General features: G+C 54.8%; 5 protein-coding genes across 5 annotated transcripts; 2 read left to right on the top strand and 3 right to left on the bottom strand.

Moving 5' to 3' along the window:
• Positions 1 to 852: 852 nt before the first annotated feature.
• BU25DRAFT_438426 (GTP-binding protein-like protein 2) lies at positions 853 to 4,104 on the bottom strand. The gene is made up of 2 exons (XM_033709061.1): positions 2,433 to 4,104; positions 853 to 2,319 (listed from the first exon to the last, which is right to left on the bottom strand). The coding sequence occupies exons 1-2, from the start codon at positions 3,812 to 3,814 to the stop codon at positions 978 to 980; spliced, it is 2,724 nt and encodes a 907-aa protein (XP_033564228.1). The 5' UTR covers positions 3,815 to 4,104; the 3' UTR covers positions 853 to 977.
• Positions 4,105 to 5,018: 914 nt separating this feature from the next.
• Positions 5,019 to 7,736, bottom strand: BU25DRAFT_408632 (mitochondrial intermediate peptidase). Its single transcript, XM_033705857.1, has one exon. It carries the CDS (start codon positions 7,719 to 7,721, stop codon positions 5,331 to 5,333), a length of 2,391 nt encoding a protein of 796 aa, XP_033564227.1. The 5' UTR covers positions 7,722 to 7,736; the 3' UTR covers positions 5,019 to 5,330.
• A 90-nt stretch (positions 7,737 to 7,826) lies between these two features.
• On the top strand, positions 7,827 to 8,749 carry BU25DRAFT_388205 (uncharacterized protein; the record flags this gene model as incomplete). The annotated part of the gene is made up of 3 exons (XM_033704466.1): positions 7,827 to 7,925; positions 7,974 to 8,069; positions 8,129 to 8,749. Exons 1-3 carry the CDS (start codon positions 7,899 to 7,901, stop codon positions 8,747 to 8,749), a joined length of 744 nt encoding a protein of 247 aa, XP_033564226.1. The 5' UTR covers positions 7,827 to 7,898.
• Positions 8,750 to 9,016: 267 nt separating this feature from the next.
• Positions 9,017 to 10,356, bottom strand: BU25DRAFT_264400 (lytic polysaccharide monooxygenase). The gene is made up of 4 exons (XM_033701764.1): positions 10,136 to 10,356; positions 9,827 to 10,081; positions 9,531 to 9,761; positions 9,017 to 9,468 (listed from the first exon to the last, which is right to left on the bottom strand). The coding sequence occupies exons 1-4, from the start codon at positions 10,210 to 10,212 to the stop codon at positions 9,285 to 9,287; spliced, it is 747 nt and encodes a 248-aa protein (XP_033564225.1). The 5' UTR covers positions 10,213 to 10,356; the 3' UTR covers positions 9,017 to 9,284.
• Positions 10,357 to 12,258: 1,902 nt separating this feature from the next.
• On the top strand, positions 12,259 to 15,361 carry BU25DRAFT_335913 (uncharacterized protein; the record flags this gene model as incomplete). The annotated part of the gene is made up of 6 exons (XM_033702604.1): positions 12,259 to 12,724; positions 12,773 to 13,260; positions 13,308 to 13,645; positions 13,693 to 14,422; positions 14,519 to 14,914; positions 15,173 to 15,361. 6 exons carry the CDS (start codon positions 12,259 to 12,261, stop codon positions 15,359 to 15,361), a joined length of 2,607 nt encoding a protein of 868 aa, XP_033564224.1.
• Positions 15,362 to 15,911: the final 550 nt, after the last annotated feature.

The raw sequence follows: 15,911 nt of genomic DNA, 5'->3' as shown, positions 1-15,911 counted from the left end.
CGGACAGTTGCAACCCGAATAGTGGAGTGCATGCAAGTGCGTTGAAGGAGGACCACATGGCGCTTGAGGGAAGCGGAAGGAGCGAGCTGCACATCAGAACGTTCCAAATCCCAATCGATCCTACCGTGTCGGTCCTTCGAATCGAATTGCACCGCGAATTCGTCACCCAAAAGTAGTTACGCTAGCAATTGTTCGAAGCAGCACCTTTCGGCCCCTTCCACCGACAAACGCGCGCAAGATGGACTGCGCAAGAACAACTACGCAAGACGGCTAAAAGACCGACCCTACAACACCTTCTACAACACCTGCAAAAACATATGTGCGGACCCGCAAGGTGCTCTATAGCTGCTCTCACATGCCACCCTCACCCCAGTACAGCACAGCTAGAATAGACCGGCTAATGTACTCTCAGCGCGCCTGATCGCAGGCCCGCTGCTCAGTCACCAGTCGATTGCGTGGCATAGTAAGCGCGGTGGTATATAAATGGCCCTGCATGTGCGTGAACTGATTGGTGCAAGGAGGCGGAAAACGTATGCGCTGCCGACAGACACAAGACGGTCCGTATGCACGTCAACACTGCTCAGCCTTGTCGAGACTTCGTCGGCTAAGGCTATGGAAAGGGTCGGCCTGCCGAGAGCTGCGTGCTTGTGCCGTGACGTGTGCGTGATATTGTTTGTAGAGCAGAAAGGCTGAGTGAGATGGGGTGTTGACTGCATTGCGGTGTGTAGTCAGCAGATCTCCACCCTGTGCTGCTAATAAAGCCCATGCCATCGTTGAAGGTACGGGAATCATTGTTGGAACACTAACCAGATCATATCGAAGTCTGAACATGTGCATTGAGTCTAAACCACTAAGCTTCGTTGCTCAGACCATATCCTTAAATAAGAAGATGAGAAACCAAAAACACAAAATCAGAATGCACAACACACACACCAACATTGAAAAGCTAAACACGGTATTGGAGTTCAGCCAGAGCTCTAGTATTGCTCAAGAGCATGACCCACAAAACCTTCAAGACCTGCGACACCTTTCGCTCCTCTCTCGGTACCACTAGCTAGACCCGGCCCACCGCCAGGCATGACGAGGACTTTGGCGCCCTGCTCAATGAACTCCTTTGATGCGATGAACTGGAAGGTAACCGTGGCTGTGGACGGTTCCGCGGTGGTAGGTGGCTCGTCCGCCTCGTCGTCGAAGCCAAACCCGAATCCATCCTCGTCTTCATCCTGTACTGGTGTTTCGACAGATGGGCCGGGCTCAGAAGCCACTGAGATGACCTTTGATGAGGCTCTTACACTGGCAACGTAGACAACGACCGCGCTTCCAACAGTAAGGCTGGCGGCACCGCTCGCCTGGGCGCCTTGGAAGCGAACCGTCATCACTCTTGACGCCAAAGGCTGTCGATCCGCCAGTACCATCCCTTTCCTGATACGGTTGATGGCCGGGCTAAGTATTGGGGTGTCAATGGGCTCAACTGCTATTGTGCCAAGCTGACCCGCATAGAGCGCTCGCACAGGTAGACGCAAGTTGCGTAGCGATGTAATGCGCACTCGCCGCCACTCAACATGCCGATCACGCGGGGTGGTGTTCCTCTTGTTCAGCGCGCCAGGGTATGATCTTGAGGTCGTTATGGGAGAGCTGCGTGGCGGTCTTCCGGTTCCGCTGTCGCTGTCATCTGAGCTGGTATCGATTGGATACGGGCCCAGAAGCAACTCTTCGCCAACTGTCAATCGTCCATGTCGCAGATACCCGCCGATGATTGCAGAACGGTCTGAAGATGTGTTGCCCCTAACACTGTACACATCTTCGATGTAGAACAAATGCAACGGTGACTTGTCTGGAAGAGGTGCTTCGACGTGGATTGGCAGTAGTCGCAAGAATGCATGCAGCTTCGTGATTCCAGTGCCTTTTACGGCACTTGTCAAGACTATCGGCACAATCGCGAGAGGTGACGAGGCCAACTGCTTTGCTGTAATATCGGCTTCCTGAAGGTCACCTGTGGAAACCTGCTGGATATCGACGTCCAACATGGATGTTGTCTGGTCGGAGATGATGCAAGGTTTGCGACCGGCCTCCTTCAGGGCCGACAGTAACTTGGATAAGGTCTGACGCAGGCCAGCTTTGGTGGCGAGATCGTACTTGGTGATGACAATGACAAGAGGCAATTCAAGATCCAGACAAAGCTCTAGATGAGCCTGTGACAAGTCAAGGTCCGCGGCAGCAGGCCCGAGTATGTCTTGCGAACTGGGTGAAGCCCCAATCTTGCCCGAGGACTCGTCCGTGTTGTCAGCTGGAACGCACACAAGCGTCCAATGTGGCTGCCTGCAATGGATAGTCAGCTACAGTGCGCTATACAAAGTTCTTATCCTCACAATCACGCGGGCTGCAAATTCCAATATTCTTTGGATAGGACGTATGAGAATCGGGATACTTACCAGCCAACGATGCCTCGAACTGTCGTGCGACGGAATCGCGGATGTCCTGCAGAGTCTGATAGAACAACCAGACGGCCCTCTTGAGCGGCCTCAACGGCAGCGTGAATATCAACCCAGGCGTCGACATCTCCAGACCCATAGCTGATGACTTGTGTCGAGACTGCACCATCTGGCTCCATCAAATCACGGTATCCGATAAGCTCCTGTGTTACGGAGCTGGTCATACCGGAGGCAATCTCATGTCTATGCTTCAGAAGGCTTAGACGACTCTTTCCACGCCCGTTGTCGAGCGTTGCCGTCGACAAGGTACCCAGGAGACTGGACTTTCCAGACATGGTCGCACCGATGAGGGAGACTCTCAACTGCTCAACGCTGGACTGGGTGTCACCAAGTACAACTGCTGGTGTTGCAGTACTGGCAGAGGCACCTGCTGAGACATCGTCTGCAGCGTGCTGAGCCTCTTTTAAGTTGTCCACCAGGTGTTGGTCAGGGCTGATCAAAGCTTCGGCAGCTAACAGTTTGGAGGTGCGTACTTCACGCTGTTTTGTGCCGTTGTTCTCAATCCACTCACACTCACCAACAGAGAGCATGCGCTGGACTTCAACCCGACAGCCGAGGCTCGCAGCCATGGCGCGCAAGTTGTTCAAGCTCTCTTCCATCTCGTCCTCTGCCAAGCCAACGATCGATCCATCGTCTGCAACTCCAATCTCGTACAGCGCGCCTTTGCTCTCCTCCAGCCCTGGGAGTAGCCGCTGAGGCATCTCAGTGGTCGTGAGTTTGGCATCGTCCGGAAGATGCGGAAGAAGGGGCGCCGTTGATGAGGAGATGTGGTAGGGGCATGACTGCTGCAGACGCCACAGCAACTGGGTGGTCAGTTGCTCCAGACGATGCTGTCGTGACTGAATGGACGTCAACGGAGGTGGGGTATTACTCAGAGCACCTGATTCGGATACGGCGCGGTTAACAGCGATAGAGCTTGTGCCATCGCCGCGACGCAGCGAGCCAGAAGCGCGCAGTCCAGTACTGAAGCGTGTGAACGATCTCCGTCGTTTCAGAAGGAGATGCAGTTTGTACTCCGTTGGGCCCTCCTGTGGCTCAGCCTCTAGTCGCGTGACAGTGGTGTTGTCAATGGTAGGAATCTGAGTGCTTGCAGTTGACTTGGTATCATCGTTGATACCAAGTTTTGAGGGGATCGGCTTAGCTGCTTGCTGAAGAGCTGGAGAGCTGGTCCCGTTCCCAGCCGGAGGCGTAGCCCATGGTGAAGACACGCGTGGTGGGTCAGGGTCGAAAGTGAAGATGGAGGCCATATCTTGGACCGTTCTTTGTGTTGGCAGGTTGAGCTGATGCGGATTGTTGATTGTGGTGTTGGTTGTACAGGTCATGTATTGTCCCTCTCATATGTCACATCAAGCTCGTAAAGATCTTGAGTTCGTATGGGAGTAGTGCGTCCGGAAAAGTTTTGATAATAATGGAAGCATCTTGATGGATGTATGCGCAAAAGCTGTATGAGACTTCGCAAGTGGAAGTTGTAAACAACTCGTTGGCGAGTTGTGAACGGCTGCCTCTCGGCAATCACTAGCTGTTGAAAGACATCGCTTGCATCTCAGTTCTTTGTTATGAGGTCTGTCTCTGATCGTTTGTTGCGAAAGAATGAGTGTATAGTATAGTGATGTAGAAGTGGAGGTTGAATGAAGTGGCGGGCACGGGCAGATCCGCTTCTTGGCGCCTGGAGTCATCGCGTAGAGTCACTGGCCTCGACCACTTTTCCACAATACGAAGGGACCGCTCTTTTGCGCGCCTGAGATGTTTGGTTGCGAGCCTGTCACTCAGACTGCGCCACCGGAATGGCTATGGATTGTCCTTGGATGCCCGCCTGATCCAGCGACTCGCGTCGTTGATTCTGACAGTACTCGCTTGTGCTTCATGGACAGGACAGCATCACACTCGCAAAGACAAGCAGTATTACCCATTACAAGGGAACTACTGCGCCAGGTTTTGATTAAAGTCTGCTTGTGCGGTGACGGGTTTCCAACCATCGGCATTGAGGTCTTCGCTTTGCATATACTCTCAGAACCATCTCGACTGTACACCATCCCAAAAAGTCAGATACCTCTGAGCAAGCAGCAAGACAGCAACGACTACAGCAGCCCGAGAGTCCAACGGCTGGCTTCATAGACGCGCTCTCGTACCCTCGAACAAATTCCCTAACAAGGCAAAGACCAATATCAGATTCTAGAGGCCTTCAGAGGCGTCAACAAACCACTAGCTATTTTAAAGGTCACTTTCAATGCTGCAATCCCTAAACACGCATGGACGGATAGATGATAGTAGCAGATAGCTCCGGGACGTGCTGCAAGGTGCTTGTTGGTGACTGCACTCCACCAAAAGAAGGGAAGCCACTCTCCAACCCAATACACCAAAACGCCGAGAACAAGTACCCAAGCACAGTCTCGACGAAGCTTCCACCTCACGCCCAACAAGTAATGCAATCATTTACAGGCACAAAAAAAGAAGGTAAAGGAAAGATATGCCCGTCACCCGTCAGCTTCCTAGTGTTGGAGGGCGGACTCTGACGGACTCGAGGCGGTTCAATGCCATGTTTTGATTTTGCTACTTTCCTGGACGAATCGCTGGAAATTGGGGTATGTATAGAGCGTTCTCTCGAGAGCTGTATAGAGAAGCGTAGGTGATCATTGTGGCTGGCAACGAGCAGTGCAGAGGTTCGAGTGATCGTAGCAGGAGCTGCTGTCACTAGCACTAGCACCTGCCCACCAGTGCCTTCCTTGAAACACTGTAGCCCACAAACCGCACGCTGAGAACTTTTACTGCACAAGGAATCCGAAGATTGGTATATACATCTATACAGGACAACCACGCTATATACAGCACATCTCCCACCTATCGTACACTCTCCCTAATCCCCCACTTCCCCACCTCCCTCATCGCACTCTCATCGCCCTCAGCCAACTTCGGATCCTTGAGCACGCCAGCAAGACATTGCCAGCCATCTCTCCCGCCACCCCAGCGCAACAACTCGTTCTTGTACAGCTCGCCGTTGCTGCGGTCCAAGCTGCCCTTCTGCCCATCCTTCTGGAACACATCGCTCCAGATCTTGGCCGCTATCGCCCGGTCGAACAGGTACGAGTAATACGTCGCTCCGTACCCAAATAAATGCCCGAAGAAGCCCTGCCATGCAGTGCCAGCGGGTTCAGGGACCGAGGCGTACTTGTTGTACACATCGTGGTAGACTTTTGTGGAGTTGAAGTCGGACTGCATGGGGAGTGTGGAGTGGTACGCTTGGTCGAGCATGCAGAGCAGGATCTGGCTCTCGAGCTCGGTGTACTGGTTGCGGTTGTCGATTGCGAGGCGGTGCTCGAGCGCTTGCATTGGTAGGGGGGCGTCGGTTTCCCAGTGGCGCGCGTACAGGCTGAGGACTTCGGGGCAGAAGGCGAAATGCTCCATCAGGACGGAGGGGAGCTCGGCGATGTCTGTTGCGCAGCGGGTGCCGGAGACGTTTTGCAGAGCGGTGCGGCCGAGGATGGAGTGCAGGGCATGGCCCATTTCGTGGAAGAGAGTTCGCACGTCGTGGATGTTCAGACATGCTGGTCGACCGGGGTGGATGGGTTTGTGGAAGTCGCAGATCAGTGCTATGGTGGGGAGCTGGAAGTAGCTGTCCGTTTCTGCATTGTAGGCGACAGACATGCCGTCTGTCGCGGCTTCGATGGGAGAGTCAAAGCGATGCGCCATGTGCGACATCTCTGCAATCTCGGACGACAGAATCTCGCGGCTGCAGCGCAGTGTGAAATGTGCCGGGTTCGGTGTCTTGCCAGGCCGTGAGAAAAGATCGCAGTACAAGACGGCGATATGACCTTGTGTGTCTGAGACGACATCCAGCCTCCGTACACCATCGTCCCATACTTCGCCAGGTTGTGTCTCGCGCGGAACGAAGCGTACGCCATAGAGGCGGTCAAAGAGGCGCGATATGCCCTGCAGGACGGTGCCGACGGAAAAGTACGAAGAGAGGGTGTCGGGCGTGCGCTGGCGGTAGGCGCCCTCCATTGTCGCGAGCATCTTCTGAGTGTAGTAGAACTTGTCCCAGGCATTTATGCGATTGGGGAAGTTATCCTGGTGTGCGTCGCTCTTCTTCAGAGCGATCAGTTCGTCGAGATCGGCCATGACCGCTGGCCGATTGTCCTGGTACAGCGCGTTCAGGAACTGATCTACTGCCTCGGGTGTCTTTGCCATCTTGTTCTCCAGTGTCATGTGTGCAAACGTCTCGTAACCCGAGACGTTTGCCAGCTCAGCCCGCAGCTTCAGCATCTTCTCCAGGCGCGCTATGCTGGACCTGCTGGCTGTCCGGACGGCCGAGTATACGTCTCTTCGCACGTCGGCATCTTCGACAAACCGTAGCGCCGACTGCGATTCGTGGTGCATTGTTGATATCGTCGTCTCGCCCCATCTCGTCAACTGCTTTGCCAGGTTCGGGTCGATTCCCTTCATCCTCTTTGAACTGAACTTCAGCTTCAACGTCTCCGGCGCCATTCCTTCGACGAACTGCGCCCCCACCTCAGCGATCTCACCGCTCATATCGACCAGCCGCTGTCTTGTCGCATCGTCCAGGCCGATGCCGAATCGCGCGAAGTCCTCCATCAGGATGCGCGCCACAATGCGTTCCTCCTCAGACCAGCTCTCGTACACCTCGGCTATCTCCGAGGCCTTCCGCAGCTGGTCGTACAGCACAGGGGTCGTGTTCAGCTGGTTCATGTACTGGAAGACGGTGTGGTAGGCCTTGACGGCCATGATCTGGAACTTGCGATCCGGATGGGTGCCTCGAACGAAGTCGGCCAAGTCAATGACACGACACAGCAGGTCGCTCAGCTTGTCCAGCTCCTTGACGAGCATCTTGAAGTCTGCTATCGCCTCGGCGTCGGCGACCTTCTGCACGACAGCATTGCAGCGCTGGATGGTAATGGTGACGAAGTCGACGAAGCCGTCCGGGTGGGTGAGGTACTTGTTGCCGATGATGCCTGCCTGCGTCTTGCTCTTGGACGCGCGGCGGAACGTGTCCCAGAAGGCGGCATTGTCGAAGACGTTGCGCAGGGCGTCGTCGTCTGTCTTCCCGCTGGCAGAGAGGCCGTAGAGGGCAGCGGACGGCGGCAGAGCGGACCTCGCGTCACGTGCGTGGGCGATGGCGCTGTTGAAGCGGCGGGGGCGCTGTCGCTGGGCGTGCTGGAGGCATTGTGCACATACCCATGGCGACGTGCTGGGGCGTGCAAGCCGCTTGAGCATGGTGAGGATAAAGCTGCGACGGGAGCATGCTGCTGCGTCACAAGCCGAGGACAGCACGACGCACGGGCTTCAATGTTCAACGCTCGACAGCTCCTCCGTCCTCCGCCGAGCGAGCGCGAAGATACGCACGACACCAGAAGCCTCACGCCCATCCATTGCGCCTGCTCCCCGCACGACATGGCCTTCAGACCGCTGTTACGGCAGGTGAGTGAATGGACGAGTCACGTGGAGCGCCAATTGACGTGATAGCAGCGCGCCGTCGTCCCTGCCATGGCTGCCGCCCTCACCACCGGCGCAGTCTTCGCACCGCGAGTTGTCTACGCCGAGGAGCAGCCTGGCGATGCGTTCGTATGTTGGCTCGAGTTCTGCGCCGAATCATTGCCCAGACGTGCTCACACAGCGTCCAGAACCGCAAGCCTATCTACGATGACCTGCCCATCGACACCACAGAGCCCACTGCTCCCGCCCTGACGCAGCCCTCCAAGGACCTCACAGCTGAAGCCTCCTACCGCCCAACACCCACCGACCGCCTCGCCCAGCAGATTGGCGTCGCGCGCATGGCCCTGTACAAGCAGGCCGTCCGCAGCGAGCAAGCCGTCGACAGTGCCCTGACCGAGACCCTGCGCCTTGAGCACTCCTTCACAAGCACCATCCGCTCGCTCGCCCCGCCCAAGGAGTCCGGCGAGAAGGTCTTCCCCGGCGCCTTGTACGTCCTCGTCGCCTCCATGGCCGGCTCTATCGTCACACGCAACCGCAACGTTCTGCTGCGCGCCAGTGTACCGGCCGCTGTTGGCATCACAGCTGCCTACACCGTTCTGCCCATCACAATGAACAACGTCGGCAACCTGGTCTGGTCGTACGAGGAGAGGTACCCGGTCGTTGCGGACGCCCACCTGAGGACAAAGGCAAGGATCAGCCACTTCATTGAGACAGGAAAGGCGCACGCGGGCATGACAGTTGGTATGGTGCAGGACAAGGTCCATGATGCTCGCGACAGCATGGAGGGATGGGTCAAGAAGGGAAGGTGAGCGCTTGAAGTTTAGCAGGCATGTAGAAGCTGGAATGGGCAAGCACCTGTATATCAGTAATAGGCTATAGACAGGAGAGGACTCTGCAATGGAAGTTGCATTTCTTTTGTCAATGGGATGATCCACACTGGGTTTCCTTGGACCCGGCAGGCATGCACGTGGTCAGACTAGACTGCACTGTACCTACTAACTCCTGCTACTCTTCCGTATCTACCTCCTTCTTTTCTCCAAAGATACTGAACAGATACAGCCAACATCGCGCCCTTGAGGCATCACAGCCCACGTGCATATACCTCTCGCTCCTGGCCACCGCTGGAGTCATGTCAGTCGACACAAGTGTCTTCCATCAAAACGAGGACTGTCAGGTCTTCTTGTCTGACCACACAGGCTGGGACATCACCCACAAAGGAGCTTGGGAAACATGTGCACATGGCAGCTCTCCGGCGCCTTTGATTAAAGTCGTGCTTGAACAACCTCACAGTACTCAGTGTCCCCTCACTGCTTTCCAGCAGCCTTTCCTCTCGCCTATACGAACTCAGCACTTCAACACCGCAGGACCAGGGATCTTGTACGGCTGCCCATTACCCACGGGCTGGCCTTGGTTATTGTAGATGCTCAGCAGGATACCCGCATCGTTCGCCTGGTAGGCTCCCGGAAAGCTGACCGTCGAGCTTGGCGACGTCGTGCCACTGCCGGATACCGTCAACTGTGCGCAGCCCCTGAGGCATTGTCAGCCATGTGCACGCCGTTATAAGCTTCTTCTCCGGAAATTTGGACTCACATGTAGAACTGCGCCTCGCCTTGCTTACTAGCAGAATGCAACGCGATGATCTCAGCGCGCAGGAGGTAATCACCTGGTGCGATACAGGAGGGAAGTGTGAAGTCGACCCAGCCGTTGTTGTTGATCATGCGGTCCACGCCCCATTGTCCCGAGCCGTCAAGGCCGTCTTCGAAGACTTTGAACCACTTAAGCCCCGATGGAGACGCGGTGGCTGCATTGTCCACCTTCGCCCTGTCCACCGTCAGTACCCAACACCCAGCACCCTCCCTCCTCCAGCATCACGGAGATGTACTTACATGTAAAACATAGTAGGCCCCTTATGACTCTTTGCAATCGGCTGATCTGGATCCCCCGCAAACTGCGCGCCGCCGATGACATGGCCCCACAGCACGCCGACTCTGTCGCCGCCCTTGACGGCAATCACCTTCGAAGAGACGGGCTGCTTGAAGTTGGAGTTGCACGCGATGTTGGCATCGTTGACGTTTTGGATCGGGTAGTTGGAGAGCGCGGTGCGGATTCCGACGGCTTCGCCGTTGTCGGCGCCGTTGATGCTGTATGGTGTTAGTTTGAGAAGGGTGGAAGGAGAGGTGGGTAGGAGGGTATACCGGACGCGTTGGGCGATGGTGTGGGCGGTGGCGAGGAGGGGGAGGAGGAGGGAGGTTAGGGCGAGGGAGAGCTTCATGTTGGTGGTGGAGCTTCTGTGTTTCTACTAGGTCGAACTGTTGGATGAGGAGCTGATACAGGAGTGACAATCACTGCATAGCTCAACCAACGACTTTTATACCATCTTGACTGCCCGCGGATGAGAATTCATCTCAGATGGAGAACAATGATATCTCTTATGCTATATCGTGTCTCCTGGGCGCAATGTAGTCCTGACGAATGGTGGCTGAACCATGGCTTGATCCCGGGTGCTTACATGCACCCCAGATTTCCAGATAGATTGCCGGACGGAACTTGCAGTGTGGTAGATGACATTAGCGTGCATCCAAGCATCGCGATCTGTCAGGCTTCTAATGATAGTGTTTCATGATGGGTGTTCAGCGAATGCCATGTTGTCGCTTGCTGGCGTGGGTAAGTTCTGTCTTTATCCGGATAGTGTGTGGATGAGTGCAGTTTCGTTACCGGAACGTGAATCCGAGATATATGATATATGTCGGTTCATATACAGCGGCTATGCTGCTCACGAGAGTAGGCCTTTAGAGTTTGCCGTTCGTCGATACTTCGTGGTAGTCCTTGCTTTCATAATCGTTATCGAAAGGTGTCTCGCTTTAGTTGGATCTTGGGGAGAACCAGAATAGTTTTCAAGGCCTCCTCTTGCAATGGATCTACGGTCCTCCACGTTCGTCCTTGCGAGCATGTTCATTTTGGTATGCGCTGTGCGATAGTCATCCGACAGCCTGGCCCACGCAAGTGAGGAAGCAGATCGTTGTTGGCATAGACTTTACTTAATTGCAATCAATCCTCTGCGCTTTCATAGACATGTCGATCGCTTGTCGTTTCGTGTGCCACCCTGACATTACTTGTGTTCTCACACCAGAGTGTGCTTTCAAGGCTTGCGTCAATGTTGAGTTGGCTTGTGGTACGCTACGTCGGCTCACCGCATTGTAACCCAAATTTCAGCGCCGTCTGGTACCGTGATGGGGTTGGACCGCCGTCGACAGGTTTTTTTTTATGACAAGCACCTGCAAAAGTTATCTACTAATCGTGCCTACCTGGAGCTGTCGTCAGAACCGCCAGCTGCACCAACCTCACAATACGAACCCCAAATGAGCTGTCAGTCAGGAGGCAGCCCCGAATGGGTACCGTCGATCTCACAATCAGGTCTTGTGGCAGAGTTTCGGCACGAGACGAATGTGACGATCGGCGGAAAGAAGAAGGCCGGTCTTGAGCTTGCTGTATTCGGGAAGACCGGCTGATCATCTCTCCACATCAAGCGACCCCACGTGTGTGACCAGCGAATATCGTGAGATGATCGCTGAGCACAGGAGCTCGAATTGAAGCTGCAGAGCTGTCAAAAAATGTACCGTGTCTTCAGGCTGCCGAGCCGCATGTGACAGACGGCCGAAGAGGGTATTGCAGCCTGAAGCGCAAACGAGAACGAGTGGCCCTGATGTCGCAAGACGCCACAGGCTAAGCGGCAGCAGCCGTCGATAGCTAGCACTGGTGTTTGAAAGCATTTACTGGATGCAACATGACGATCGTCGCTCGGTGCTTTTGTTCTGTGGTTACAATAGTCGCCAAGGTAGTTCAGGGAAAGTGCGACTGGTTTGAATGACGTAGGTACTTGGGTCGAAGGGTCTTCTGAAGTCGCAGAGCCGATAAGAAAACCGCCTTGCGCCGCTGCACATATCGCTTTCGCACTTCATCTTCAGGACATTCAGACCTTCTGAGAAGCCCAAGCGCATCTGCACGAATCGACTGATCTACAGCACCATCTCCATTGGGCGATTCCGCGAACGACTGCGCCTCAACATCATCAAGGTTCATTTCCGAGGTTTCCTTTTAGCGCGAGCCCCACGTCATCAACAGCCACAGGCGCGAGAGTTATCACCACAGGCACCATCTCACATGTACCCAGCCTGTCGTCCAGGATCTTCCTTAATCTACAACTGAGAGTAACGGACGAGGCTGTGCGATTTATTACCAATATCTCCTTCCAAACATCTCCTTAGCATCACCTACCGATCACCTTTGCAGGGATAGCTAGGATCCATCAGGGACCAGGATGGCGGGCGTACCCAGCATAGATGACCCCTCACACCTTTCGAGGGGGTATGGCGACAGCTCGCACTTGAACGTCGGCGCGAACGACTTTGCGACAAGCGGTGGGCAGCAGGAGCGCCTGGGCAGATTCGAGGAGGACTTCGATGCGCGCACCAGGGGCTCGTCGGTCATCGATGGCGGCGACGTGCCACAGCGCTCAGCTTCCAGGGCCTCGTCGACCCTGAGGGACTCGACCCTGAACCAGGGTTCAGCGCCCTCGCGCAGTGGAACACTCAAGAAGAAGGGTTCGGTAAAGAGGAGTGGCAGCCTGAAGCGGAGCGGAAGCAGGAAGAGCATGTACGCTGGCAGCATCCGTGGTGTGACTATTGATGACCAGGAGCACGGCTATGACCGCGAAGAGAGCGTGTTCTACACACCTGTGCCTACTAAAGGCTCGCCAACTGACATCTTAGCCGATCGGTTCCAGAGTATGTAACGAACAGTATGCAGAGCTGACATTGACTGACACTTGACAGCTTGGCGCAAGTTCCTCAAGGACCTGATCACCTACTTCCGAGAAGTCTCATCTTCCTACGAGCACCGTGCCAAGTCGTTGCTCAAAGTGTCCAATGTGATCAACAACACCAATGCACCGGCGTCACTGCTCAGCGATGGTGGCTTGAACGATGCGAACCGTTTCCTCCGCGACTTCCACAAGCAGGCCATTGTCGAAGCGAACAAGGCCAGGGATATCGAAGCAGATGTGATCAACCAGCTCAGCGGGCTTCGCGCAGACCTTGCCCAAAAGATCAAAGAGATCAAGTCTCTGTCTGGCGACTTCAAGAACAACGTGGAGAAGGAGAAAGAGAACACTAGAAAATGTGTGACAGCTCTCGAAGAAGCACTCGCAGTAGTGGACTCCGATCCTTCTGCAATCGCTGGCAAGGGAGACCCATATGTCGTGCGTTTGGGAGTTGAGCGTCAAGTCGAGCGACAGATTGACGAGGAGAACTACCTGCACCGAGTGAGTTGAGTTCAACCGCACGCAAAAGCGCACACTAACCATGGTAGGCCTACCTTAACCTTGAGAACTCTGGGCGCGAGCTTGAGTCCATCGTCGTCGGCGAGATCCAGAAAGCCTACAACGCTCTTGCTAGTATCCTTAAGCGTGATGCAGACGAGATGTACGCGACAGTCGAGAAGCTTCGCAGTGGTCCAATCGCTATGCCTAGAGATCAAGAGTGGGGACGATTCGTCCGGAGTGACTCTCACTTTGTTAACCCTGATTTGCCGCTGCGTAGATTGGAGGACATTGAGTACCCTGGAAAGCACCACCCAGCTACCACAGAAGTTAGAGCTGGTATGCTTGAGAGGAAGAGCAAGTACCTGAAGAGCTATACGCCTGGGTGGTATGTCGTTTTGCGCTCCTACCAACGATCAATGTTAATACTCTTAGGTACGTTCTGTCACCGACTCACATCCACGAGTTCAAGTCCGCCGATCGCATCTATACCCAGCCGCCGGTCATGTCGTTGTACTTGCCGGACCAGAAGCTTGGCTCGCGCTCTCAACCTGGTAGCTCATCCCATAAGTTTGTGATCAAGGGTCGCCAGGCCGGATCAATGCATCGTGGACACACCTGGGTATTCCGCGCCGAGACCTACGAAACCATGAATGCCTGGTATGATGATATCAAGACTTTGACCGAGAAGAGCGGCGAAGAGCGAAATGCTTTTGTGCGCCGACACGCCAGCGTCAGGAGCGCCAGTGCAGGCAGTGCGCGTTCTGCCAGTTCCGACGGCGGCCTAGAGGAAGACGAGGCAGATGCTGTTCCGTACTCTGCGAATCAGTCGATGGTTAGCCAGCCGAGGGAGCAACCACCGACTAGACCTTCTCCAGGTGGGCGATTTCCTTCGGATCTTGCAGTCAACCGTCACTTACAAGAACCTCTCTCACCATCTAGTGGTAGCTCGGACTTCGGACATGATATAACCACCGCTTCTGGAGGGCACCTACAGCATGATGTGCACCCGATGTACCTTGCGAACTCAACTTCCTCACAACCTGCTCAGTCGAACCAACAGGCCCGGGAACCTACGTACGCGAACTCTCAGCCTGCCCAACAACACCAGGAGCCTTCGTACACGAGCGCTCAGTCTACGCATCAGCCGCAATACCAGGACAACGTATACTCCGACCCTTACACATCCAACTACGGAACTCTACCAAACCAGCAGCAGCCGCTACGCGACTTCCCTTATGTCAACCCCTACACAAACCAGACTCAATTTTCCGAGGCTCAGCCAACAGAAGGCTCCCCAGTCGAACGTCACGATAGCAATTACGGTAGATGGATGGCCCCAGCCGCGGGTGGAGTAGCTGCTGGCGCACTCGCTGGCGAAGCTTACCGTCGCCACCAGATTAAGGAGGAGGAGCAAGCACTGCAGGCTCAAGGAACAGGGCAACAGTACCAATCACCTCAAGTTGATCAGCAGGGCGTGCCTATTGATGATCTAACTGGTGGTACACAAGCTCAGCCTCAGCACCCTGTCGATGACTTTACAGGTGGTACTCGAGCACAACCTCAGTATGGTTATGCCACGGACAACACGCCAGCACCCGCGAACGATGGCCTTTCTGGAACTACACCTGCAATTCCACAGCCATACTCTGATCGCGTAGCCTCAGGGCCGACAGCTCACTCTGCCACCATCATCGCCCATCAAGGTGAACGTGGTTTGGATAGCGGTATCGCTACACCTACGCCTACCAACAACAACAACAAAAACAACAACAACAACACCTCGTCTTTTTTAGGCGAGGCTGAGGCAGCCCCCGCCGCTACCTCAGGCCAGACTGTGAACGGCGGAGTCGTACCCGTTGAGCAGGTCGAGACTGCCGAGAAGCAAGCGTTTCCCTTCCCTTCTTCCGGTCAGACTGTGAACGGCGGACCCGTGCCCGTTGAGTTGGTTGAAACTGCTGAAAAGCAGGCGTTCCCTGGTGTGCACAGGACTAATACAGACATTAGTGTGTCTGACTTACACGTGCCTGGCGAATTTCCCAAGGTACCAGGAACGCCAGGAACCTCGACTGGGACATTCTTGAGTTATGCAGACCGTTTCTGAGTTCGTGCTTGCTGATCTCTGTTGGTTTGTGTTTATGTGTTATGTGATCGATGCGGAATGAAACGGAAGGAGCTTGAGGAGACAATATCGGGTCGACTGGGCTGGGAAGGAGGGTATATCTGGGTCACGTCGTGCTTGACCATCCGAGATGCATACATGTTTTGCTTCATTTGATTTGCTAGTTCTTTCCTCTTGATACCCGCGCACTACGCGCGACACAGTCATCCTGTACATAATTGTCGTCTGATCCAAGTGTGTTCTCACACGAGATTGGTCCACAATGCATTTGTTTCTCGCGGTGAATACTCTGGAGTACTCATGTAAAGATTTCGGTAAGCCACTCACTAAAACATCCAGGTCTTACGGTGAAGGTATATCTTGTGCCAACAAATCTCCGGCAGCCACGGGCACCGCGACCCCGTCGTTCGGGTTCCAACCATGCACGACAAGACACTCATCACCACAACCGCCGCGACGGTACAGCTCGCTAACCACCATTGCTCTTCCACGCAGCCGTGTATCACTTCAAGACATACTCGTAACTCGGGCT

The sequence above is a fragment of the Macroventuria anomochaeta genome, assembly GCF_010093625.1.
Source record: "Macroventuria anomochaeta strain CBS 525.71 unplaced genomic scaffold BU25scaffold_8, whole genome shotgun sequence".
In the NCBI taxonomy this organism is placed as follows: domain Eukaryota; kingdom Fungi; phylum Ascomycota; class Dothideomycetes; order Pleosporales; family Didymellaceae; genus Macroventuria; species Macroventuria anomochaeta.
Note: the sequence above shows the minus strand (reverse complement) of the source record. Positions and strands in the feature narration are given on the sequence as shown.